The sequence below is a fragment of the Mesoplodon bidens genome (assembly GCF_964165515.1).
Source record: "Mesoplodon bidens genome assembly, chromosome: 3".
In the NCBI taxonomy this organism is placed as follows: Eukaryota; Metazoa; Chordata; class Mammalia; order Artiodactyla; family Ziphiidae; genus Mesoplodon; species Mesoplodon bidens.
Window position 1 is genome coordinate 84,494,676 of NC_138178.1, and position 27,818 is coordinate 84,522,493.

Here is a 27,818-nt window from a genome sequence, read left to right on the forward strand (position 1 = left end):
GGCGCAGTGGTTGAGAGTCCGCCTGCCGATGCAGGGGACACGGGTTCGTGCCCCGGTCTGGGAAGATCCCACATGCCGCAGAGCGGCTAGGCCCGTGAGCCATGGCTGCTGAGCCTGCGCATCCGGAGCCTGTGCTCTGCAAGGGGAGAGGCCACAACAGTGAGAGGCCCGCCTACCGCAAAAAAAAAAAAAAAAAAAAAAAATATTCATTGCATTTATGTCAGTAAGTATCTAGTCTTAGTAACTAGTACCTTTTTCATGTTTTCCTATAGAGAAAACATAGTCCATATCAATGATTTTTTTCAGTATTCAAAAGAGCTAGCAAACTGTGAGAGTTTGAACAGAGGAACAACAAATATAATTCTACCACAATACTGGTTTTTGGTTGTTATTTTTTCTTTTAAATGTTACATGTAAATTAATAAGAGGTACAGATAACACACTTGTTTCAACACGTGATTGTGTTCAGCAATTATTTTTATTGACTAATTAGATTAAAGTTAAATAAATTCTAACCAAAAAAGAGACATTCACCATGATTCATTTGTTGTTCAGAATAGTTCAGAATCTGTGGTTACAGACTGGATATTACGGCTTTTAATGCAGTGTGGTACACCACGTCACAGCAGCTTCATGAAGACTGAAAAGCCTGATCACGAACTTCTCCTTCATCTGGTTTGTGATCAGCCAGTCACAGCCAAAGTGTAATCTGCGCAGCTATAAAATGACACCTGGTTCTTCAAGCATTTTGGTGTCTCATTTGACTTTTTTATCTTGCAAACTTGGAAGCTAAGAGACTGTGAAGGTACCTAAGATCAGAATTCCTCATTTTAAAACTTTTCCCCCAGGACTCTTTCTTTGTCATAACACCTGTGCTTAGTGATACGTTGAGACCATAACCACCACATGGCTTCAATAGGACACATTATCAGTTTGCAAGAAAATGCTTTGAAATAGCGTTCACCCACATTTGAGGTTGGGAGGGGTGGTTTTATTTACTTTCTGGTGGGAAGCTATCTGCTTTAGATTAAAGAAGAATTAGAGAATTATCTGGTTTGATTCTGACATCAGAAGTGCAGACATTTGGAAAGTGCTTTAAAGTAACTTTGGTTATAAGTGACAATGTAAACTGCTAAAATGATATCTTGACTTAAAAACATTAGGTGGTACATTCTATTTTAGCAGTGAGCTCAAACCTTTCTCTCTATCTCTCTTTTTTAAATCAAACACTGCAGGAAAGAATGAGTAAAATCTGAATTCTTTTCACTCTGTAAAGACAAACTTGTCACCCTTATTATGAAATTACTCATTTTTGTTTGTTGGTCAAACTCAGTTGTCCTTATATTACTCTGCCATAGCAAAAAAAGAGAGAGAGAGAGAGAGAGAAATCCCAGTATAAACTTCGCTATATGTGAGTATATGTGAGTGAGTGAGTATATGATTCCTTACCAAAAATTTACGGTGCTAAGATAGCTCAAATATAAAGACTAGGGTTTCTAAAACTTTTTTTCTAAAAGAAATATGTGCTAACTAAATAAGTAACCTCTTTTGGTTGCTACTGTATATACAATTAGTATTGTATATATTACTATTACAACTATCACTATGAAATTATACACATATTCAGGTCCCCTATGTCCAGAAACAGCAATGCATATTTTTAAACAGTTTAAAAGAAGACTAGTATATATTAAACACATTGATCTTGAACATGAAACTCTATTTTACTTTGTTATAAAACATGAATCTGAAGAGAGTATTTTTTAAAAGCTGTGATGACATGACACAACCAATCTAATTAAAAAGTGGGGAAAAAAGTTTCAAATACCCATTATTTTGAGAACACAACAACAATAAATTCCCTAATAGCTGCCTAGGTTTATTCAGGGTGTGGGGAGATTTAAATATTTAAGTCTGTGCTTCCCCTAAGTTTTAAAATGCTTCTATTAATAAGGTATAAAACCAGGACTCAGGGCCACTGAGAATCGATTTGGCTCCAGTGAAAAAGTTTCAGAAGCTCTCCCCCCAACACATTCATGTACTCAGTGAGAGCAAGTTGCTGAAAAATCTTTACATAAGCATCTCCCTAGGTCTCTTTCCTGGCTGCAGGACCACAGAAACTTTCCAGATTCCTTTCGACTCTCAGTGGCGCTGCCTGGACCTCAGTTCTGGGCTGAAGGGAAAATATGCATATCTAAGGGCATTTAGGAGCAGGTTAAACTGGATTTTCTCCTTGCGTCCGAAGGAACCAGATCACATTCTTTAAAACTGTATTAGGGTAAGAACAGTTCATTAACTACTTTTTGGGAGGGCCACTTAATTTTATGCTGTTCTCACCCTTCTTCTTTACCAAAAACTCAAGCCATATAAATGACCACTTTTTTGTCTGGAACAAAACAAAATATAACAAACAGGCTCAGGTGAATAAGCCCTTTCAAGAATTAGGCTCACTTTATATTCTAGATCAGGGGTTGGCAAACTTTTGCTGTAAAGGGCCAGAGAGTAAATGTTTTAGGTTTTTTGGACTGTTACTCAACTTTCTTGCAGTGATTCAACTCTGCCAGTGTAGAGGAAAAGTAGTCATATACTATAATACATAACCAAATGCCTGTGATGGTGTGGAATAAAACTTTGTTTACAAAAACAGACGATGGGCTGGCTTTGGCCGGAGAGTCACAGTTTGCTCATCCCTCTTCTAGATAATAATCACGAATGGTGCCTTCTGAAAACTGCAAAGTGCTTCCCAAGGTTCTCGCCAGAGTAATGCCCACTAGCACAGAATTTACTCTGATAGCAGATCCATATCTGTGGCAGAAGAACCCTGCAAGACCTGAGGATTCAATGTTTATGACCCAACCTGCGTACCAGCATGATCAAAAATTGATAGGAACCTGGAAGGGCCTGTTTCTGTTTCATTAGGCAACACAAGCAGGTAGCTATTCCTGGCTTTTGCTAATCTTGGAGTGGTAATCAGGAGCTGAGGATAATGACCACTCTGGTGCTGTGGTGGCAGGTGCAGATGCAGAGAAAGGTAATAAATTAGGGGTAATAAGGTACCTCAGCAGCCTTAAGGGGTCCGTGCAGCTTCCAAGGCACCAAGTCATCACTAAGGAATTTGTTGCTCAAGCAATCAGGCTGATCAACTCAGAGGTAAAATTGCTCAGCATGTAGCTAAAAACCAAAAATCAAAACCAAATATGTAAAAGTTGTGAGAGCAGCAACAGCTAAGAATCACAGAATCCCCTACAACTTGAGGAAATCTTACCAATCATCTTAGCCAGCCCTTTCAAATTACCAGTGGGGAAAACGAAACCTAAAGAGGGAGAGGTAACTTGCCCAGCTAGTTTGTAAAGGAATCACCAAATATCAGCCATTTTTGAGTTCCAATCTGTTATTTTCTCCTACAGAATCTGAATTAAAAGGGGGTCAGCAGCCATATAAATACCCATGTCATGTGATTATGAGAGCTAAGTACCTGACCACCCTTAAAGACAAGTTTTCTATTGGGATATACATGGTACCAGAGAACAGCTGAAATTTACTGAGGGGAATAGAATACATCCCATCACTGGTTTAATGTAGCTGACAAAAACTGTACAGGATAAAGCATTAAATGGCCATCTTCCCAAGAATATAAATTCTGGTCTCTCATATTGTATGATAACATGGCAAGAACAGATGGGGAAGTTCTTAAATCGAAGTTTGCATTGATCTGTTTCCCTCCTAACAAATCAAAGGCAAATGTTATCCTCATATCTTTGGTGTCCGTGACATAGAGGATCCCTCGGGCAATGAAGGCGTTGCCAGCCTTGGATTTGGGGTACGTGGTGTTGATGTGCTGCACCACAGAGAAGGTCTTCTCGTCCAGCTGTGCGACAAGGATGCTCGAGCCATCCACACTGGAAGCATAGATAATCCAAAGGCCCTTTTCATCTACAGCTAAATTGAAGTACGTCTTGGAATTTGCAAAGAGGTATTTTCGATCAAAATACAAGGCATTTTCAAGCTTCAGAGTTTGGGATGTCTCTTTGCCAAATTCAAATCTGAAATGTATAAAAAAGTAGATATGAGCCACCATTTTTGTGGACAAGGGTGGTTTTTTAGGCTCCTCCATTAAACTGGGGTGGGGCCCGAGATTCTGCATTTCTAGTAAGTTCCCAGGTTGTGCTCATTCTACTGTTCCGTCTGCAGTGCTGTGAGCAGCAAGGATGTAGAGGATGGTGACTACATCCCAGTGTCCACCTACTAGCCATGTGACCCCGATAAAATTCCTTAACCTCCTGAATCCTCAGGTGTTTGCTGACCTCCTGAAATGCCCTCTCAAAGTTGCAAGGGGCCTTAAAAGATAATCTAGTCCAGTTGTTTCATTTTACTAATGAGAAAAGGAGAAGTGACTGGCCCAGGAACACAAGTAAGTATCAGAGCCAGAGTTTAAACTCAGGCTTTTGACTCCAAGTTTGGGGGTTCTTCCTCTACTCCATGCTGGAGTTTTAAGACAAAAGTTTCACAGGAGGCTCAATGAAGGAAGTCACCAACTGAGAAGCGAAGCAGCAAAGTCATGGCTGTGACGTCATTTTTCTTGTCTGCTAAGTGACTGGATCAATGCAATGAAGGCATGAAATCCCATGCCCCTCAGCTCCCAGAGGCCGTCTGATTTGGCAGACTCCACATCTAGATCATATCAAAAGTGGATTATGATTCAACTGCAGGAATGAAAATTCAGGAACTTTAGGCTAAAGGAAAAGAAAAAACACTAGAGGGTGCCATTGAGCAGCAGAAGAACTGAGAAGGGTGTGAAGCTGCGGGTATGCACTGGAACATAGCGAGCTTGAAACCAATCAAGAAACCCTGAAGTAAGCTTGAAAAGAAGCAAGAGTGAGGGCTTGAGAAGGCCCTGCTTGCCCATCTCAACTCTCGGGGTTCTCCTTCCTCTGAATGCCGGGATTCAGGACTGCCATTGGGTTCCTGACTAGTACTGGCACCTACAACTGCATTCCTTGATGAGGCTTGCCTCTCCCAGCAAAAAAAGCATCTAATTCCAGTCTGCCTCTCCTTCTCCTCCCAGTCTGTGGCCTGGCACTGGAGCAGGGCCCCAGCATAGGTCTCCTAACCAGTGCCTCACGCAAACTTAGTGTCATTAGAAGACTCTCTTTCTTAGGGTGGCCAGTCCTCCTTTGGGCTCATTTACCCCAGAGCTCCCCTCCTACCACCCCATGTAACAGTGGTCCCCGGGAGCCACAGGACTGAATAAGAACAAATGTCACAGAAAGGAGTGTGTCTGGGGAGAGAGGGCTTCTGAATGGGAGGAGGGTCAGTTATCTTGTTCTGTTAGCACAAGATGATGTCCAGATGACGAGGTGGTGCAGAAGCCCAGTAGAGGGGGGTGAGAGGCACAGGAGGGGACGCTTGCAGCCACGGCTGACACGTGTGTCTAATGTGGCTGGTTTAACTGCACGATGTACTAGGAGACCTGCCCCGATCCTAGCCTAGCTCTGCAGCACCAACAAGGTTGTTGAAGCTGGATCTCACAGAGATCCTCCCTCCCTTGTCTCTTGTTTGGAACGACGAGGACCATGGCTTTCGTAACACTGGAATTGTCATTTCAGAGCGGGGTACAGTGGAGGGCTGCAGAGGCTCTGGTCTGCCTTTGCATTTTTAATGAGGTCATAGGAGTTGGAGTCTCTCCTCTGAGGCCACGAGTAAGTAGGCAGGAGAGTTGGAACTTGAGTTCACTGCTCTCTTGATTTGCCCAAGATGACCCGCTTCTGTCTCTAAAGCCCAGAACTCGATTTCTTCAGGAGCCATGCAGACAATTTTCAGCAATTCTTGTGTGAAGCCAGGAAGCTTGGGCTGCTGCCCTGGGCATCGACTACCCGACTACCCGTGTGGCCACCTCCCCTCCCCGTGGGAAAGTGGAGGGAGCAGGGGAGGTGGCCTGGCGAGGGCTCCGTCAGGATGACAGAGCGATCTGAAGGCAGGGGCCCTGACTTTGCCTTGCAGTCTCTAGTCCTCAGTGATCTCAGCCGTGACATGAAATTCTTCATACCCAACATTTTTCAGAGCAAAACCGATTTCGGGGTATGATACCTTCCCTCTAGAGGGAGCTCTGGTTTCCGCTGCTTCCTTTCCCAAAGGATGAGAAAGCTCCTGCTGTTATCACTCCAGGCCTCCTTCTCTCTGGCCCTGACCTTACTCTTGGTGTCCAGACCAGCAATAAATGCAGATATGGGGCTCACTCATCGTGTCCTGTGGTTCATTTGGTCAGCAAACCCTCACTGATCTCTGGCTGTGTGTCACCCCTGGAGACATAAAGATGATGGAACCACAGTCCCTTCCCCTAAGTAGTTGAAGGATGGGCTGTGGGGCAGAGAGGAGGGTGCCAGGGGCCCCAGGGGACTCACCTCACTATGGTGTTGGAGCCTCCTTTGTGGTAGTAGAGAGAGTTGTTGTGAACGGTGTGCCCACAGCCATGGAAATAGTATGGGAGGTGGATGAGCGTGTAGCTGCCGTTCAGCAGTGAGGGCTGGTCCTGGAATTCCTTCACCCTGAGGCCTGCAGGAGGGAAGCCAGCGAAAGGCAATCACAGCTTGGCAATGAGCCGGGGGAGGAAGTTAAAAGGACGGAAGGTGAGAGTGAGATGTCCTGTAAGGGTCCTTGTCCACTTTCAAACGTCTCAGGCTCTCAAACTCAAAGGCCAATTCTCTTCTATGGATTCCCGAACCATCTTTTTTTTTAGTTTTTTTTTTTAACATTTTTACTGGAGTATAATTGCTTTACAGTGGTGTGTTAGTTTCTGCTTTATAACAAAGTGAATCAGTTATACATATACATATGTCCCCATATCTCTTCCCTCTTGCATCTCCCTCCCTCCCACCCTCCCTATCCCACCCCTCTAGGTGGTCACAAAGCACCGAGCTGATCTCCCTGTGCTATGCGGCTGCTTCCCACTGGCCAGCTATTTTACATTTGGTCGTGAATATATGTCCATGCCACTCTCTCACTTCATCCCAGCTTACCCTTCCCCCTCCCCGTGTGTTCAAGTCCATTCTCTACGTCTGCGTCTTTATTCTTGTCCTGCCCCTTGGTTCTTCAGAACCATTTTTTTTTTTTTTTTTAGATTCCATATATATGCGTTAGCGTACGGTATTTGTTTTTCTCTTTCTGACTTACTTCATGCTGTATGACAGACTCTAGGTCCATCCACCTCACTACAAATAACTCAGTTTCGTTTCTTTTTCCGAACCATCTTTTCAACATAGTAACCACAGAGTTGGCTTTGATCCTCCCAGGAAAATGGCATCACCCTCTCCCCTACAATTTTATAAAATTTTCTATCAGGCTGACATAGGCCTGTATCGGGAAGAGCACCATGCAGTCACCTTCTGCCTCTTGCACTCCACGGTGGCCATGCTGACTCATGACCTTGCTCTTTCCTTTTGAGCCACAGAATCCTTCTCAGCTGGTCATCCAGGCAGTCACTGCCAGCTGATGTGTGAGCCTTGATGAAATGAAGCAGCGTATCTCAGCTATTGCTCTGACTAGTAGGTATGGCCAGGCCTCTTCTGGCATGGGGCCACCGCTACTACCACTGGCAATTCCTGACCACATTCCTTTGGGGCAGTGTGACTAGGGTCATGTTCAGATGCAGCAGACCTGCAAGATGACACTTCACCCTCTCCCCTGGGCCCTCTGCCTACAGATATCTGAGAAAAGTGGCCAAAAGTACTCTCCTTAAAGAAAGATAGACCATGCAGAAGAATTTGTCTCCAACATTTCTTCCACGTTACGGTTTTTGGGATTTATAAACCCATCAGTCATAATGTTATTTGTTTCCTTCTGGACACTTTGCTGAAAATTGGAATAAGCTACACTGAGGGTGCCCTGGTCATGTCACTGTGACCTGAACTGCAAGGCTTGTCACCAGTGTGCTCAACTGAGAAAAGTATTCTGCCTACTCATTTGGGCTTCCTAAGATAAAGAGCAAGTCTGTTACACCAATTAGCAGGGACTTCAGACACAGAAATAGGATAAGCCTGAAAGGAAGCAACGGATGAAAGATACAATTACAACACATATATGGATCATCCGCCAAGTGAAAGCACCTGAAAAATGTTCAGTCACCCAGATCCGTTCATCACTCTTGTTAGCAGACTCTCTTATCCAAGTCCCAAACGTCTCTTTAACTTTCAAAACTTGTGTTGGATTTCCAATGGACGTGATCATGGATTCTACCAAAAGAAGAGAAAAGAAAGTTACTCACCTACCAATTATGACTTTTAGCCATCTGATTTCTGAATTTTAAAACAGGGTGCTTTGTTTCTGTACCTGCTTGCAGGGAATGGTGTTCACTGACTTTCTCATCAGCTTTTCCAACCAAGGTATCATCATTTGGTACAGCACACGTCTCACCTAAAACAACAACAACGATAATCAGAGCAAACTAGTTGGCACAGTGAGATATATATAACTTTATAACTGGTTACACAACCTCAAACCAGACTCTAGTTCCGTAAGCATCCTTTACAATAGGCTCACTGAGGTTTTTGCTTGCTTGCTTTTAAGCACCAAGTCATACACTTCCAAATTTTTTCCCCTCCCTGGGGAGTTTCCAACAAGCGTTCCATGACAATATTTGCTAAGATACTACAATCAGGAAAATGTCACCTGAGTCAGCCATCCAAGCACTGAGCAACCTGGGAGAAAGACAGGCTTACTGACATGTTCCTGGTCCCTCTGGGCCAGTGGGAATCTATCACAGTCTGCATTTTTCTGGAGGGATTTTCACTTTCAGGGAAGCTGATGGGGATGAGGGAGCAGTCTCATGATGGGGTGACCCACTTTACCCTGTCTTCCTGAACTGCCAGGGAGTAGAATCACAGAGGAAGAAGGAGCCTAGAGGCAGCCCAGCACAGAGAGATTTGAGCCCCTTCCCACTCCATTTCCCACCTGTTTCTGCTTGAAGGCCTGTAGGACCCAGGTCCTTGAGGGGCACCTGATCCATAGTTGGTTTGAGGCTACAACTGAGCTCAAATTCATCCCTCTTGGCTTGTCATTGTTCCCCTTAGCAAACGGGCTTATTTCAGACCTTTGGTGGAGAGGTGGCTCAGGGTGGCAGAAGCAGGACAGGAGGCAGGGAGGAATATGGTCAGTGTGAAGACAAGAGGGAGTGGACTGCCTGGGGGTAAGGACCCCCTACCTGGGGGCAGGTCGGGGCAAATCAGACTTTCTGAGAAAGGCCAGGCCCACTTCCCTAGACAAATTCTGAGGATTTCCAATCACCCTGTGGTTGCTTGATAGAAAGGAGCACCTCCACTGTCACTAGGGAAACTCACAAAATAAACTAGAGAGGTTTCTTTATCAGCAAAATAAGGAGGCAGGACCCTCCGCGGTCTCTAATCTTCCTTTAGCTGGATGAGCCTGTGTCTCTCTGAAGCCCTTTGTCACCCAAAGAGAGCAGTCTCGGGATCTGTTAGACTCCCCCCCACCCCACCCCACGCAATGCTGCCGTCCTGGGTTTCATCTGGAGTTTCCGCTTAGGGGCTTGGGCCTCGCACAAGAGGGGGACAGAGAGACCCTCCCATTCTTAGTCTGAAGAAAAGGCTCTCATTAAGTCATGTAGCGCCCACCAGCTTCTAAGGCTGTGGGAGTGGGATGGGGGTTAAAGAAAGGGAGTTGGAGCAGGAGAGAGGGTCGAGTTCAGATGCTGGGTGCAACGAGGGCTCATTTCCAGGAGGAAGAGTGAAAGATAACGGCCTCTCTTTTAAAGCAGTTTTCACAACCCTGGAGCCCATCCCCTGCAGACCAGCCTCTTGGTAGACAGGCGAGGTGGAGGAAAGCACCCCTCTCACTGCTGACAGAGCCTCTGGCAAATCAGAATCCCCAAAGAGCAAGGTCAGGGGAAGGTTCCCACTGAGCTCACAGTCCAAGGGAGGCTGAACAAAGGGTGATGCTAATGGAGGGGGTGGCACTGACCGGGGCGGGAGCAGCTCTGCGGTGATTTAACAGCTGGGCAGGATGTAATCAGGCTCCATTTACTGGGGGTGGTAACATCTTTGAAAGCTCAGATTCACCCACTCTGACTGTGTGTGCTCCCCAAATGTCTTCCAGAAAGAACAGTGCACCAGACAGAATGAAAGACTGTTTAAGAAAGTGGCAATGAAATCCACAGCAAGTGACAAAGAAACTCCAGTCAGGACCCTCCTCTCTGCCAGGAAGCAAGGCATCAAGTTGTGCTTTCTCACGGCCTAAGTTAGGTGAATTAGTCCCTGGTCACCACCGTGGGGAGAAGTTCTAGCTCTACCCTAGAAGGATTTCCCATTAATATGGCCCTTGATTTCTCCTTAGCTTTCAACCCCATGGCCACCCCTGTAACAACTGGCCGAGGAACAAACCGTCCAGGCCTGCCAGAGATCAGGTGTCCCTTGGCCTTGACTGGCTTATTCTCAAAGTGTGGACTTCCGTCTCCGAAAGGAAGATGCTCTAAGCAGGGGCTTTACAGGCAGGCACATCTCGGTTTGAATCCTAACTCTGTCACTTACTAACTGAGTGACCGTGGACAGGCTATGTAGTTCCTTGGGGTTTCAGCTTTGTATCTGTAAACTGGTAAGAATACGACTCCTATATCATAGGACTGTTGTAGAATTAAATGAACTGAGCACTTAGCCCTGTGCCTGGAACATCAACATTAGTGGTGGTGATGGTAGTACTGGGGTATTGTGGGAAGTTAGCCGATCTGAATCTCCCCATCATCTCCAACTCCCCAGCATCAGTCAGGCCCTTCATGCTCCAGGGATGGCGGATCTGGCAGGGAGGAGCAAAGAGTCTGGTGATAAGTGATGAGGCCAGGGGGTGGGAGGCCCAATTCTAAACCTGCCACCAGTCCTCACCCCAGGCAGACTGCTCAGGCCTCCCAGGAACATGTTGCAAGGGGGGACACTCGCTTTGGGCAAAATTTCCCTCTGTTTAAAACAAATCTGGTCACAAATCCTGGGTGAAGCCTGAGAGTTTGGGATCATTAACTGAAAAGGTGGTTCCCTGGGGCAGGGGTGGGTGACCTGGGCACTGGCCGTTGAACATGTTTGGCTGACGAGGGCCTTTGGATCTTCTGCTTCCAGGGGGCCCTGGGGGACCCGGAGGGCCCGGGGGCCCAGGTGGGCCGGGTGGGCCTTGGTCACCTTTGGCACCTGGAGAAAGAGAGAGAGAAGCAGGGATGGGGGTTGATTAAAGAGCCATTGGCAGAGATGGGCTTCACACAAGGGAGAAGGGGGCCCAGCATCTCCAGGAAGGCTTGCTGAGTCCCCCTTCCCAGACATAGCTGTCCTCCAGCACTTGTTCACACAGAGTCGAGGGAGCACCCATAGCAGGTGCTGAGTTCCAACTATGTGCCAGGAACTGTGCTAGGAATTTTATAAATCTCCTCCCCTTTGTCATTCTCAGCCACTCTGTGAGATAGTATCAGCAGTTCCTCAGTGACCCGAGTCTCAGGGAAGTTCAGTGCTTTGCCCCAGGTCACAACTGGAATAGAGCTGGGACTCACCCTTAGGGGTGTCTTGCTCCTAAGCTCATCCTTTTTTCGTTGGCTGATGTTGGGAAAGCTCAACCCTGACTACTTATTAGAATCACCCAAGGAGCTCAAACACAATTCTAATGCCTGGGCCCCATCCCAGATCAATTAGATCAAAATGGTGGGGAAGCTGGTCATCTGTATTTTTAAAAACTTCCTAAGATGTTTTCTTCCTAAGATGTTTTCTTCCTAAGATGTCAGGTATGAGAAACTTGCCTCTATGTGGTGGAAGAAATCAGGGGCTCCTGTCCTGCTTTGTGACCTTGGGCAGGCAGCTTAACCCTCTGAGACTGGTTCTTCATTTCCAGATTGTCTCATACTCCCTGTCCTGACTTGTGAGAATACATTGAAGTCATCAGGGTGAGTGCTCGGACAGTTGGATTCTCTACACATCAGCAGGTGGAATCCCTACACACTTCCAGCTTCAGGTGGCCAGTGTGGGTACAGCCCTTTGCAGGGGCCATTGGTTATGGAACTTTCATAAAGATGCCGCTAGGCTGGGATATTCAATCCTTTTGTTCTACCCTCCTTTCCTGGGCTGACTGGTGATCTAAGATCTCTTTAGCTGCCTCTTCCCAGCCCCACCAAATAAGCACTTTCAGTCGCTTTAGAGTGGGCAAGCAGGGGTCACAGAGGCTAACAGTGGGTCTAAGCCCACTGTGGAAGGGGCAGAGATCTGTAGGCAGGCAAACACAGTCCAACCCTCCTATTCCTTCTCTGCTCTCTGGCCAAGAGGACACACTCAGCTCTGGCCTGTTCTCTAGAACTGGGGTACACTCAGAGATGTTGCTTTCCTGAATGGTTTGTGGTCACCCTCACTTGTCTGGTAGTATAGGGGAGTGTGGTATTCTGGATGTGTAGATTTCCTGTATAACTGAGTATAACATGAACTTATATTTTCAAAGTATATTCACATATATATGATCCTGTCAAAACACTTATTAAATTTTACATATTTTGCATGGCAGCTTCCCTGTTTGTTAAACAAAGCATGCTAAACCTAATTTGATCTTTCCTTGGTGCTTTGGTCTTAGCACAGTACCTGGCAAATAGCAGGTGCTCAATAAATTTTGAATGGCTGGATGGGCAACTGATTCAGGGTCATTGTTCTGAACATCTATCATCCTAGCTTCTTGAGGACAGATATTGTCTTAACTCATTTTCATATTCCTATTTCCAGCTACTAGCAAAATCCCTAATTCATAAATGGTGTTCTCTGATATTAAAAAATGCTTATTGAACACATTAATAGGATAGTTATGTTTTTATGGTATAAATGGTCTCCAAAGTAGTGTGCTTTTAAAATTCTTCTGCCTCTTTCTGTGCCATGACCATCAGCTGTCACCTACTCTTTCCACCATGTAATTGTCTTTCTGAGGCTTGCTGTGCCTCCACCTCCTCCCCCATACACAGCAATTATCTGTTTTTAACCTGCGCTGGAAACCAGAAAAAGAAGATCAGCAACGATGTCTGCCCCAATTCTATGTCAAAAGTCTTAGGATAAGGGCCTGAGGATGGCTCTAGCTCAACTCTGAAGCTGTGCTTTCTGTCTGTTGTCCTCTGAGGTATCTGAAATTGCTCGCTTACTTGCCTTGTTCTGGATTGTGCTGGATTTAATAGCTATTTGGAAAAAGGAAGCTTCCTTCATCCGAAATCCATCCAGCCATGACACTTAGACCTGCATTATCTCAACTGCTCATGCTTAGATATCAGATTTGGTCTCACCAACATTGGGCTTACATGCATGGTTCTCTCCTTGTTGAAAGCACAGAACTCTAAAACATGCTGCGAAACAGATGGGCACATAGGCAGCTAAGGAGAGAAGACCCGGAGCAGCCTTGGTACTAGAAGCCAGGCCAATTTCTGGGCCCATTCACCCTGGGAGAGAGCCTGAGCGCCAGCCCCTTACCTGAAGGAAGCACATCATTAGACACGTCCCCTTTGTCTCCCTTGTCACCCTTCTGCCCTGCTGGGCCCTCGTTTCCAGTCAAGCCCAGCTCACCAGGGTCTCCCTTTTCCCCTGGAGTTCCTGTGGCTCCAGGTGGCCCTGAGAGAAAAATGATTTATTAGCCTGTTGTGCAGGAAATTCTGACACAGTAGCTACTTTGTAATATTGTACTTTGTATTTTTAAGGTGAAGTAGCTTCAGAAACCAAATACATAACACTTCATAACCATTTTAGGACAGCAGCATGTTCTCAGTTCATGAAAGAATAGTATCTCCAGGTGGTTCTGTTGAATTCTTTTTAGAGACATTTGGCTGGGCCAACAGGTTGGAGAGGAGTGAACCCCTAGAAGGACAGTCACAGCAAGAGCAGAAAGAAGGTAAAGCCTAATTGGAAGTCTGCCCTCCCCCACCCCACGCCCTCCTCACCCCAGCAGGAAGGACTGAGAACTCAGAGGGGTTTGTTTGGCACCATAAGGGTGGATGTTGTCCTCTGCATTATCTGGTATATTTCTCACAACATTGGAGTGGTAGGCTGGTCAGTTATCCTTACTCTCATTTTATAGAAGTTGGAACTAAGGCCTCAGGGGTTACAATTGATGCTAAGTGAGAAGCAAAAATCTTGATTCCAACTCCAATGCCCTTTTCTGTGACATTCCAATGCAAAATGCTTTTAATCAAAGTAGCAAAACAGGTAAAGCTGCTTTAGGACAAGCATTACAAGGGATGGTGATAGTGTGAACAAAATATAATGGAAGAAATCTCTGTCTCTGCTCACAGGGAGGCATCACTATAGGAACTACAGTCCTACCATCCACAGCTAGGAATAGTCAAGATCTACGCAGTGACTCACCTGAGCATTGTACTACAGCAGCATAGTATTCTGATGCCTGGGAGAAAGGAAGCAAACAACATGCATAATATGATTGCCTCGGCTCATAGTAGTTTCCACACAGCAGCTCAGGGAGGGGGAACCTAAACAAAGCCCAGCAATTTCACTGAGGTGAGGAGACAAAAAGTAGAGTTTGGGGAGATAAAGGTGGCTAGGATTCATGAGACAGAATATGAGAGAGGGGGTAATCATGTAGAAAGAGCTCTGGAGAACTTCAGAGGTGTTTCCTCAAGTCTTTGTCAGAGTAATAGTCTGTGCAGGGTGAAAGTCTACAAGGTAGGGAAAAGAATGAAAAGAAAGCCACTCACTACACAACTCTCAGAGCTTGCACAGGGAAAGGTTCTCATTCCCACCAGTCAAAGCAGAGAGATCTCAGAGAATGGTGTGCTGTTAGGTCGAGTCCTTGGAAAGTCTTCTCTTAGTAGTGAGGCTAAATTAGCCCAAGAGTCAAGGCTGCTGTGGATCTATCATAACAAAGCTTAAAAACAAGCTTCAGAAGGATTAAACTGAGCAGAAAGTAGTTTAACTGCCCAGCCAAATGTCTCTAAACTGTAGTTTAAACTACTGAAAGTAGTTTAATCATTTAGTCAATGTAATGTAGTATATTAATAATTTAAGCAAGAAAAAAATTATATGACCATCTTGGTGGAGGCAGAAAAGACATTTGATAAAATTCAACACCCATTCTTAATAAAAATTCTCATCAAATGAGGAGTAGAAGGGGACTTCCCTGGTGGTGCAGTGGTTAAGAATCCGCCTGCCAATGCAGGGGACACAGGTTCGAGCCCTGGTCTGGGAAGATCCCACATGCCACGGAGCAACTAAGCCCGTGCGCCACAACTACTGAGCCTGCTCTCTAGAGCCTGCAAGCCACAACCACCGAGCCCACGCACCACAACAACTGAGCCCACGTGCTGCAACTACTGAATCCCGTGTGCCTAGAGCCTGTGCTCCGCAACAAGAGAAGACGCTGCAATGAGAAGCCCACACACCACAACGAAGAGTAGCCCCCACTCGCCACAACTAGAGAAAGCCCGCGTGCAGCAATGAAGACCCAAAGCAGCCAAGCAGCCAAAGACAAATGAATAAATAAATAAAAATTTATGAAAAAAAGAGGAATAGAAGGAAACTTCCTCAATCTGAAAAAGGGCATCTATGAAAAAACCTACAGCTAACATCATCCCTAATGATGAAAGACTAAATGATTTCCCCCTAAAGTCAGGAAAAAGACAATGGTATCTATTCTCATCACTTTTATTTCACACTGTACTGGAGGCTCTAGCCAGTGCAATAAAGCAAAGAAAAAGAAATAAAGGCAAACAGATTAGAAAGGATGAATTAATATTGTCTTTATATGCAGACAACATGATTATTTATGTAGAAAATCTATTAAAAAGTTGCTAGAACTCATGAGCACCTAGGCACACTGAGAGGGAAAGTGATTACTTACTATTGTGCAAAGGTATTGCCAGATATGGATCAGTTAATACGATACCCTATTGCAGGGATCATTTGCTCTTTTTTTTTTTTTTTTTTTTTTTTTTTTTGCGGTATGTGGGCCTCTCACTGTTGTGGCCTCTCCTGTTGCGGAGCACAGGCTCCGGATGCGCAGGCTCAACGGCCATGGCTCACGGGCCTAGCCGCTCTGCAGCATGTGGGATCTTCCCGGACTGGGACACGAACCCGTGTCCCCTGCATCAGCAGGCGGACTCTCAACCACTGCACCACCAGGGAAGCCCCCATTTGCTCATTTTGACAAGAGCCTCCTGGAGATACTGCTCAATAGAGATATTTTTCAAAGTGGCAGAGATTTCAGGCAATAGGGAAGAGCCAGAGGCATGTTTTAGTGCAAAACTTCAGTTTCTCTCAACCTCTTTAACCAAGAGGGCTTAGCATTCACTGTTTTTTCTAATTACCTTGCCAGTCCCAAGCCCCTTCTTATAGGTTCTGGCTGAGTGATTGCCCATTCACCCCTCTCCTGTGCCCCATCAACCTGGCCAATCCCCATTCTCCAATTGTCATTCTGTGCCATTGCAATTGTCCTCCCCCCAGATTTAAGACCAATTCTGAACCCTACCCCCAACTTCCTACCAGCCCCATAGGATTCCTATACAGCTGCCCCAAGAGAATCATAGAATTCCAGATCGGAAGGCACCTTAGGGGTCACTTAGATTAACCTCCCATCCAACCCTGAAAGCCCCTCTCCACCACCCGACTGGCTCCTTTCAAGCCCTTGCAGCAATGGGGAGGTTATTATATCATATCACACCACAGATCACGCTGTAATACTCTGCACTGCCATCGGAGGCCATTATTCCCTAAAACATACATCTGGAGCTCTTAGCAGCTTTCCTTTAAGCCGAGGGAATGAAAAGGTCTTCCAGATTCAAGGTACCCTACACAGACCATCCCAAGGAAGTCAGCAGTGTATGAAAGAAACTTAAAGTGTTGATCACTGTTAAAAAATGTGGTGAACAAAGAAACATTTGCTAGATTTCAGCCAACTACTAAAAAAAAAACAACTCAGTGGAAAACGTGCAATTCAGCTGTAGATGGGGGTCAGAAGCCCCTGGTTCCCTGCCTCTGCCAGGGGTGATCTTGGGTGTCATCTTGCACTGATGGAGTTGCTGGGGACACATTGGAAGAGGATGTGAAGAAGAGCAGGGACCTCTGTTAATCAGGGACCTCTGCATGAGCACACGTTCTTTTGTCAGTATTTTAAATAGGCAATTTAGCACATTATCTGAAGGACACAAAAGAGAACGTTGCCATAGTGTCCAGCCAGCACAATGGACCGAGTATAACTGATACCTTCTAAAGGTGTCACATGACCTACATTCAGCAATGCTCAGGGAAATGGTATCTTCTAGTTACTTAAGGGGTTTCTTTTTTCAGGCATTTATTCTAGTCGCAAAGAGCCTCTCAGCATCATCGTTTGATTTCCCCTTCTTTTCTTTAATTCCTTCCTCTTATGCATTTCCCCCCTTTCTCAAAAAGGCAAGGTGTGAAATAGAAAAACGTTCATACTGTAATGCAGCTGTTATAATGCAGCCTGCACAGGGGCAGGTGTTTAAAGCTCAGGATATTAAGGACCTTTGTTTATGGATGTATTCTGACTCTCAGCTGTGTGTGCATGATAATTTTTAAGCTTTCATTAAGAAAGGGTAGGGGATGTTTTGTCTACGTACCGTCTTTGCTGCCTCCGCAAAGTTTTCCCTTGTCTTGGCCACGCACTGGCCATGGTGTGTCAGAAGTATATACCGCCACCTCATCAGAGGACTTGAATGTGGCACTTTCTACCTTCCCCTGATTCAGCTGTGCACAGGGACACTGTTAAACATTGTGTGGCCTGGACCCTGGCATTGTTGTCCCGTGATTCCTGGCAGGCTTTGAGTCAGCACATTCTGCCAGGAAAGAAAGGCCAGATTCCTCTTGCTTCGCTTGGGCACTGGATGTGGCTTTCTGCTATTTTCCTTCCCCAGTGGCGCCCACTCAAAACAAGCTGTTTTCCCAGCTTTAGAGTTTGGGGTTGTGTGACCAGCTGGGGTCAACGCCATCATCTTCACTGCAAGGGGTGAGGGAGGACATCTTATTTTTGGCAGGACCATCTATCACCAACTGAGGCAGAGGAAAGGGAGCCGAGGGTGTTGGGCAAAACCCAGACCCAAGACTGGGATGAATAAGGAGGAGGGCGTTTATTTCTGTTTTGGTGGAGATTCGATTCTTAGAGAAGACACTGAGGCATTAACTCTTGAGTGAGAAAGTGAGAGGCAGATGGAGAGAAAGAAAATGCTTGGTTTTGAGGCATAGCACGTCAAACTTCGAAAAAGACGCTAGTTGCAAAATTGACAACATGTAAGTCCAATTCTCTCTAAATCTAAGTCGGTGTTTTCAAATAAATACATGCATTTCCGCTCAGATTTCCTTCCTCACCCTTGGAAACACCAACAACAGTAATATCTAACACTAACATAGCACTTGCTATGTGTCAGGCCCTATTCTAAGCACTTTATATATATATTAATTAATTTAATCTTCCTTACAACACTATGAGGCTGATACTATGACTGTTCTCATTTTACAGATAAGGAAACAGAGTGATTAAGTAACTTGCCCAAGTGCACACAGCTAGTAAGTGGAAGATCCGGGACCCAAACCAAGACTTCAAGCTCTGGCTCTGGCCTACTGCACCCTTGTTCTTAGCATCCCTAAGGTCAGACATTGAGGGTTATCTTTGTATTTCAATATCCTGGAAACAGCTTTTGGTCTAAAGCTCTGAACTCTGGTTTCGTCAGGTTAGTCTTCTTCCCAAGAGCCTGCAGTGGCTCCCGGCGGCCTCCTGCAGACATGGAGCTAAAGGCCCTGACCCTACCCCAGGCTCACCTGGGTCCCCTCTTAGATGCAGGGGCAGCCTCCTTAGAGGTTCCTCCGAGCGTGGCCTTTCTGTTCTCCCCCCTGCAATGCCCTCCCCATCTCCCCTCTGTTTGTCTCCAAGATGTTGATCACACTTCTCTCTCTTGTCCTTTACACTTGTCTCTACTGTATAATCCGTCCTCTACACTGGATTCTATTTGTTCATTATCTGTACAGGAAAGTTCAGATTTTTCTTCTAGCAGTATTCTCTGCTGTGTAGTATAAAGCATCTCCATATCAGAATAACCAGTTATTGAATTCATCCTGTATATACACTACATCTTCTCTTTCAACAGGACTGTAAGCTCTTATGGACAGAAATTATGTTCTATTCTTCTCATTCATGCATTCCTTCATTTTTCACTCATTAATTATTTACTGAGCCTCAGTTGGGGTTGGCTGAGAGCTATGCCAAGTAATAGTCTCTCCTTCATAGGCAAACACTAGAGCAGGCTGTTTAAAAACCAGAAGCCATGCTAGAGTTGTTGGAAGACAACCTCCTTAGCATACAGAGGAGACCAAGGCCCGATGAGGGACTGACCCGCCCAAGGCCTCAGAGCCAGTCGGGGTTCGAGGCAGGTGCTCCCGGGAACTCCTTTCCTGGCTCCCCTCTGCCAGGAGAGCAGGGACCATTCTGTCTGCCTGACGGGTTAGTACTCATTGAACTGTGCGTTCCTGCACACGTCCTGCGGGCCTCTCTGAAGGGCTGGCGCTCTCCCACCCTCCCAGGAAAACTCAGGGTCAGGCTCAGCATTATCCTTCGACAATTAACAGCACTAGCTCCCGAGGCCCAGCCTTCCTTCCCTCGGCTCCTGCTCTGCGGCACCTCCAGTAACGTTGCTCTCACAGCTTGGGCCCAACCCCCTCAAGCCTGGACGTTTAGTGCAGTCGTGTTTAAGAGCAGGGGTCCAGGAGTCAGAGAGGCCTGGGCTCAAGTCCCACCTCCTCCACTTATTAGCTTTTGGACATTGGACAAGTTATGTCCATTAGTTCAACCATGACTTGATTGCCCTCTTTCGCTGGCTGTTCCAGGCTCTGGAGGTTGAGTCTAAGCAAGAGTGACATGGCCTGGTTCTCACGGACCTCACGTTCTCCTTAGGGAGTCCGACCATCAGCATATCAACAGGCAACAACTGGGAGAGAATTTCAGGGAGGGATATGTTATTGGAAAAGAGCAGGGAATGTGACTGAGCTGGTGAGGCAGGGGCCAGACACAGAGGTCAGGGATGATCTTGAAGAGGAAGTGACTTATAAGCTGAGATCTGCTCTGTGGGAAGGACGGGCCTCAAGAAGGGCCGGGCCACAGCAGTGCAAAGGCCCTGGGACAAGGGTGGGCCTGACCTGTTTGGAAAACAGAAAGATAAGGTTTCTTCATCTGGGAAAAATACAGCTGGTAAAAATACCCATCTCCTTGGGGTTGCTGTGAAGACTAAATGAGGTGAGTGTAGAGAGGACTTGGTAGCGCGCCTGACAGTAAAGGTCAGCTATTTACTATTGTCCAGAGGATCACTGCTAGAGGGCACGGTCCAGCCTAACCCAGTCCTATCTCTGTGGAACACAGTCTCTTTTTCCTGATTTTGGTAATAGCACTTGTTGTTCCCTCTTTGTGGAATGCACGCCCACTCCTCCCCTCTCCCACCCCTTGCCTGGCAAACCACTAACGATGCTGGAACTCTCAGCCGAAATGACGGCCCTTCCTTCTCCACAGCCATGACCCTGGCCCAGCAGGTCACATCCTGCATGAGACCCTGTGGCTGACAGAGAGACCCAGACCACTAACGTGAAGCCTCTGGAAGGGCCTGGCCCCCGCCTCCCATCTCACCTTGCTGCACACCCCCTCCCCCAGCTGCCCCAGCAGGGCCTTGGCAGGTGTGTGCCCTCCACCTGGGCCACCCTCCGCCTCGCCCTCATCCCTCAGGTCTGACCTCAGACGTTACCTCCCGACTCGCCGTCTCTGCACTGTAGCTTATAACACCCTGTTCTTTCCTTCAAATGTGCACCTCACATTGCGATTACAGATGTATTTGTGTCGACTATTTATGTCTGCCTCCCCACCAAAGATGGAAAGTTCCACAATAGGGGCTACATCTATTTTGTTTCCCCACTAGAACTTGGAACCCTCTCAATAAGTATTTGCTGACGAATGTTCCCACCCTCTGCTGCTGTTCTTCCTGCTGCTCAGTCTGTCCTTGGCCTCCTTTGCTGGCTCCTCCCCTTCTACTTGGTCACTAGATGCTGTTACTTCTCAGGGCTTGACCCAGGCTCTCCTCTGCCGGTAGCTCCCTCCCTAAGGGACTGCACCCTAGCCCACAAGCCCATTGCCTTGGGTGACGCCCTAATGTATACCTCTAGCCCTGGGGACTTCTCTAACTGCAGACCTGCATCTTCAAGGCCCCCCCCCCACCCCGACACTTCCTCCTGGATGTTTCAAGGCATTTCAAACTCAGCACATCCCATGATGAGCCATGACTGTCTCCCTGGACCTGAGTCGGTCTGGGGCCCCTCACCTCAGGGAAGAGCAGTCAGGCAGGATGAAAATCTCACAGTCAGTCTTGGTGACCCCTTCCCCTTCTTTCTCATATCCACCTTCCCCCAAGTCCTGTTGAGTTCACCCCCAAATATCACTCAGCTCATCGGCCTTTGCACACCCCACCTCCATCCCTTCCGCCCTCACGCTGAGTAGCTTCTGCCCTGTTTCCCTAACAGCAGCGCTTGTGCGCTCTCTCCAGTGTGTCCCCCACCAGCAGTGGTGGGGGTATTACAGAAAGGCAGATCTGATCATGTCACTCACCTACTTGAAACCCCTTCGTGGCTTCTCATGGCTCCCGGAATAAAGTCAATTCCCCTCCGTGGCCCTGCCAGCTCTGGTCCCGCCTCCCACTCCCTGCAATTCTGTTGATTGCTGTGTGGGATGGGAATCCATCCTGGGCTCAGGAAGGGAGCAGGGGAGGGAAAGCAGAGCTGTGAGGCTTTGGCAGGGTGACGCGGACAGCACAGCCCTTGCTCTGACGTCGGATGGTCCAGGCTAGAGTCTAGGCTGGCCGAGGGCTGAGCAATGCTTCCAACAACCTACTCATAGAGCTAGGCTTTTCAAAGCCTCCTCCTTTCCCTCCTGTAGGCTCCTTTGTGTGGCTGCCAGGGAGGTGTGCAGGGCAGGTGTCTGAGTACAAACCCCAGTTCTTAAAATGCTCAGGGCTAACCTGATTTGGTCTTGTTACCTCTCTGGTTTCAACTTGACCATGCTCACCTCTCATCCTTTCTGTCCAGCTATGCTGGCTTCCCTGCCACTCCTCAGCATCTGCAGGCACACTGGACTTACAGGCTCCGCTGGAACCCTCTCCCCCAGACAGTCCGCCACCTGCGCTCTCCTCTCCTCCAGGTGTCTGCTCAAAGGTCCCTTCTCAGGGGGCCTCACCTGGCCTCCCAGCCTACAGTCACGCCCCACCCTACACACTTCCTATCCCCTCCCCTTGCTCTATTTTTCTCTTTAGCACTTAGCACCACGTAACAGACAATATATTCTACTTATTTATCTTGTTCATTGTCCATCTGCCCAGACTAGGATGTCAGCCTCATGAGGGCAGAGATTCTGTCAGCTTTTTCATTTCTGGATCCCAGCATCTAGAATAATACCTGCCACATAAATATGTCTTACAGAAATAAATAGACTTTTTCTTTTCTGCCCTCACTGGGTTGTGGGCTACATGCTAAGCATATCTCTTCAAAGCTAGAGATCTGTCTCAGACCTTTTTGGAGCTACCCCTTTCTCACCTGACCCACATCCAGTGCTGTATGGTGGTCCCTCCCCCTCACTGTTGGCTCTCATAATACTCATTACTGAATCCTCAGGACTGGATCACATTTCCGGGGTCTTTCTGGGATAAACCAAGTGCCTGAACACTGACGGTCATCATTAATTGATGCTGATATTCATTTATAATTATAGTTATTATCTGACATGTAAGGGTCCATTCTGCTCTGCAGTTCTGGCTGTAACTGCTGGACTTTTGGGGACGGAGTTGACATGGGCTGCGTGGGCCCATTTTCACAGAGGCTGCCCCTGGGAACACAGATATGCAGGCTTTGGCAAGTGGCAGAGCCCCTCAACAATTTTCTCCCTTTCCACTGGCTCTCACTCAAATTGTTTAAGAGCAGAAACGCTGGAAGGGGTTCCTGTGTTGTCTGGAAGAGTTGTTCTAGTGGTTCTTCTAGCCTGGGGCCTGTCCAGGTGAGTTGGGGCAGTGTAACCAAGAGATTAAAAATAGATAAGAGGGTTGGTGGAGACTCCACCCTCAGCTGTGGCTAAGAACCAGGCCTTCCTCGAAGCGTCCTGAGGAGTCTCTAACCCCTGCCCTCAAGCCTCCACTGTGCCATGTGCCAGCTCTCTCCAGGTGACTCTGCCCCGGCCTTCCCCATGGACTTCCCAGGACTGGTGCTCAGAGCCCCTCAGAACTCGCCCTGCCCCAGCCTCTAGCCCCCAGACCCTGCCAGGCCTTACCTGAGCCCCTGCTGGTCACTGCTCCCTGAGACAGCTGACACCTTGGTGTTTCCAGGTCTTTGCTTGGGTGGTGGCAATGCCACCACTCACAGCAGGGCAGAGGAGGTCTCTCAGAGATGCCAGCCACATCTTCTTAATAGTCCTGTGACCCCTGGACAGGAGACCCTGACAGCTGTGTGACCACACAACCTGAGTGTCAGCCTGGATGCTGCCTTTCTACTCAAATCATTCTAGTGATTCCTCCAGCCAGGAAAACCTAGGGGGTCAATATCAGTCAACTGATTTTCAGTCAAACACAAAAATTTTCTGGGCAGGAGGAGGCAGCGAGAAGGTCAGGCAGGAACGACCCTTGAAAGAACTTGGGGTACCAGCACAGACAGCCTTCACAGCCCGTGTAGTGCCCCTCCCCAGGACTGCTCACTCCTGACCCTTCCATCTGTCTGTCTGCATCAGAGCAAGCAGAGGAGTGGACATCAGCTGTCAGGTATACTGCTTCTCTCGGGCAGACTGGATATAAATCTTATCAGGGCTGGACCAAAGAGAAGGCCTTTGCCGCCCCAGAACACAGCAGCTTCCAGGCAAGCATTAAACAGCCTTGCATTCAGAGATGCAGCACTTTTCCCCCACTGCACCAGCTTTGGTTCGTCCAAAATGCAATAATGGAGACAAAAAACAAGGAAATGAATTAGAAGAGTGACAAAATACCCATTTTTCCTCTTTTTCCATTTGCTCCTTTTTCACCTTTTGGGCCCTGGAGACCAGGCTGTCCATCTGATCCGTTGTGTCCTGGTAACCCACCAATTCCTGGAGGTCCTGCATCAAAACACAGGAAATGGGAACATTTAAAAAATTCTTCACGGAAGTTAACATGATTTCCTTTAGCCAGTGAAACTGGCCAGGCATTGACATCTCTTCCAGATCTTCTCTGGCTTCTTCCTTTCCTTCTCTACCTTCCCTGCCCCCACCTGAAGCAGTGACAGGTGGGGAATGGTGATAGCAAGTTCTCAAGTGGGAGGGAACAGGAGAGCTGGTGATTGGGGCAAAGAGAAGGAGGGGGACACAGTGATAGTCAAGGCTGCCTTCAGACTCTTCTTCCTTCCCTGCCTCAGTCCCTTCTGAGTGATCCTGGGGAGCCAGCCACCCATATCCTTCCCATGAACTTGGAAAATCCATGGGCTCTTACCTGCTGGGCCAGGTGGTCCTACAACAGAAAAAAAAATTTAGATGATAAACCACAGATAGAAGAAAGTGAAGCCAACACCACAACCCAAAAAACAAAGAGCACCTTCCCCCTCTTAAAATGTACTAATCATCTATGGGCCCTAAGGAACCATCCCATGCCTTTTATTTAGAACTCAGTATATTTGCCCAAAGATTCTTAAAAACAATTCAACAAAGACCCATTTGCCAATCAAAACCACTTTTGCTTAAATTCCAATGGACTAAGAATAATTTCTAAGTGGCTTCAATATAGACTCATAAATCAGTCATCTCTTAAGCAATCAACTTAATTAAATGAGGTTTGGTGACAATGTGGGTGGGCACTAGTGCAGCCCTGGCACAGGTAGTTGTCAGGAAGTGCTGCTTTTGCATGGCTGAGATCCAGCTGTCCCAGGAGCAGCCCCAAACACGCTCATCCAGCCAGCCTGTCTCCTCTAGGCCGCCAAGGGGAATTGAGAGCAGAAGCTGGTTTGCTTGGTCCCTATTTTGTTGCATAAAATAGCCTGAGAAAACTCAAGGGCCCAGATCAGGTAACAGACACCTTTCTTAGTGTGTAATTACCCAAGGATCTAAGGGGTTCATGTGAGTAATTTACACATAATCTAACACAATAATTTTGCTTCCACAAATAGTCTTAGTGTCAGTTACTCCATTTAAGCACTCGGACAAGCCAGTGAGATCATAACATGAACAGTTGAGGGTCTTTTGTTTCTCCGGACCACATATAACAATCACCAATATTGGAGTGGGTAGGTCTTTCTAAAGATCCAAGCCTGTGACTCTTCAGAAAACCACCATTTATACTGATGAACCTAGTGGCAGGGCAGGAGTAAAGATGCAGATGTAGAGAATGGACTTGAGGACACAGTGGGGGAAGGATAAGCTGGGACGAAGTTAGAGAGTAGCATTGACATATACATACTACCAAATGTAAAATGGATGGCTAGTAGAAAGCTGCTGCATAGCACAGGGAGATCAGCTCGATGCTTTGTGATGACCTAGAGGGGTGGCATAGGGAGGGTGGGAGGGAAATGCCAAGAGGGAGGGGATATGGGGGTATATGTATACATATAGCTGATTCACTTTGTTGTACAGCAGAAACTAACACACACAACACTGAATAGCAGTTATACTCCAGTAAAGATATATATATACACACACGTATATATAGATAGATAGATAGATAGAGATATATAAAAGAAAACCACCATTTACTAAGCACTTCTGTGTGCACCAAAATCTTCCTATAAGTAGAAATCTTGATTCTTGTGTCTGCTGTGTTTACGACCTATCTGAGGAAGGTGAATACTTTGAAACCACAACGAGACGAGGGAGCTACAGAGAAGCAAACCCCTACAGAGGTGCCGGGGAAGTCTGGGCACATGGCAGTCAGAGAAGGCTCTCAGAGAGAGTGAGCCTTGAGCTGTGGCTCTGAAGACACAGTGGCCTGAGATGGCTGCAGGGGTGAGGGCTGGGCATCCCATGCAGGAGACCAGCTGGAGAAAAGGTACAGGGCGGGGAGCTTGCGTGATTCAGGGTGAGAGAAAGGAGGAAGAATGGCTCAGCTGGAGTGTGTAGAGACGAGGCTGAAGTGTATACTTGGCAGAGGGATGTGGGGCAGCAGCACTTGAAGACTAAGTGGAGGGGTGTAGACGGTATGTGCAAGGCAGTGCAGAGCTTCAGTAGATTTTTTTTTTTTTTTTTTTTTGCGGTACGCGGGCCTCTCACTGATGTGGCCTCTCCCATTGCGGAGCACAGGCTCTGGACGCGCAGGCTCAGCAGCCATGGCTCACGGGCCCAGCCGCTCTGTGGCACGTGGGATCTTCCTGGACCGGGGCACGAACCTGTGTCCCCTGTATCGGCAGGCGGACTCTCAACCACTGCGCTACCAGGGAAGCCCAACAGTAGATTCTTAAGCAGGGGCGGATGACACTGAATCAGCATGTGTTTGATATCCTCTCTATAGATGGATATGGAATAGAACTAGGGAATGAGATGAGAGAGAGAAAGAGACAGGAAAGGAAGGGGGTGGGGCAGGGAGAAAATATCCAGAGGATCTTTGTAGTTAAAGTTTGGGACAAGGTTATGGATAAATGCGGTTGGTGACTGTAGAGTTCTAGAGGGAGCTAGACATTCGAAAGGTATTTCCGCAGAAGAATGGACAGGACGTGTCCATGTCTGATTGGGTAGGAAACAGCTGAGGAGACCTCTCAGACGACTGAGCCTGGACACTGATGAGCCTATTTGACAGACATGAAAACTTTGGGAAGAATAAGTGTGTGAAGGTATGTTTTCAATATATACAGTCCTATGTTGGGCAAAAATGATTTGCTGAAAACGGCACGGCATTTTCTACGGTCAGTGTAGCCTGTAGTCAGTGTGGTCAGTTTACCGCCAGATGGCGCACACATGCCCTGGTAAGGAGGTGATATGGCCCTTTGAGAGCTGTCAGAAGAAATCAATCAATCATCAGTCCCGACTGCAGATGGAGCCAAATTCAGATGTGCAGATTGGTAGAAAACGGTAAACAAGCAAGAATCAACTGTATATAGTAGGTTTCAAGAGTTCTCAGGGAGGGATAAATTGGGAGATAGGGACTGACATATACACACTACTATATATAAAATAGATAACTAATAAGAAACTGCTGTATAGCACAGGGAACTCTATTCAATACTCTGTAATGATCTACATGGGAATAGAATCTAAAAAAGAGTGGATATATGTATATGCATAACTGATTTACTTTGCTGTACAGCAGAAACTAACAAACACAACATTGTAAATCAACTACACTCCAATAAAAATTAATTAAAAAGAAAAAGGACAGTCCAATAACCATTTCCATGCAGTGGAGTACTGGAGAGAGGTCCTGGCTGGAGCTGTATACTTAGGACACATTAGTTATGGCCAAGGGTATCACTATGATGAAGTGTTTAGGTCAGCGTTTCTTGACACTGACCTGAGATCCTTGATACCCTAAGGCTACAGTTTTTACACATTTGAGGCCACAAAATCAACTAGAATGCTTGTAAAAATGCAGATACCTAGGCCCCATCTGGAGATTCTGATTTGGTTTGGATTTAGAGTAAGGCCCAGGAACCGGCATTTTTACCAAGCACCACAGCTGTATGGGATGCAGGTGTTCCTGGGTCCCCTCGACCTGATGTGAAAAATTTCTGGGAAAAGAGTCAGTCACTCGCCTTAAAGGGGCTCCTGTCCCTAGAAATATTGGAAGCTACTAGCCTTCAGGTAAGAGTGAAGTGTCTGAGCCAAATTTGGGGATG

At 46.9% G+C, this 27,818-nt stretch overlaps 1 protein-coding gene across 2 annotated transcripts in view; it reads right to left on the reverse strand.

Annotated features, from left to right (window-relative positions):
• Positions 1 to 427: 427 nt before the first annotated feature.
• GLDN (gliomedin) overlaps positions 428 to 27,818 on the reverse strand; it is a 69,919-nt gene continuing 42,528 nt past the window's right edge. Inside the window, exons 3-10 of one of the 2 annotated variants that reach the window (XM_081227640.1) lie at positions 24,494 to 24,511; positions 24,052 to 24,123; positions 13,473 to 13,610; positions 11,055 to 11,183; positions 8,326 to 8,409; positions 8,103 to 8,228; positions 6,402 to 6,552; positions 428 to 4,043 (exon numbers count right to left, since the gene is read on the reverse strand). In XM_081227640.1, coding sequence (XP_081083766.1) covers positions 3,566 to 4,043; positions 6,402 to 6,552; positions 8,103 to 8,228; positions 8,326 to 8,409; positions 11,055 to 11,183; positions 13,473 to 13,610; positions 24,052 to 24,123; positions 24,494 to 24,511 — 1,196 coding nt within the window. In that variant the 3' untranslated portion in view covers positions 428 to 3,565. Of the gene's footprint in view, positions 4,044 to 6,401; positions 6,553 to 8,102; positions 8,229 to 8,325; positions 8,410 to 11,054; positions 11,184 to 13,472; positions 13,611 to 24,015; positions 24,124 to 24,493; positions 24,512 to 27,818 lie in introns of both variants that reach the window. The other variant, XM_081227639.1, reaches the window with a different exon arrangement.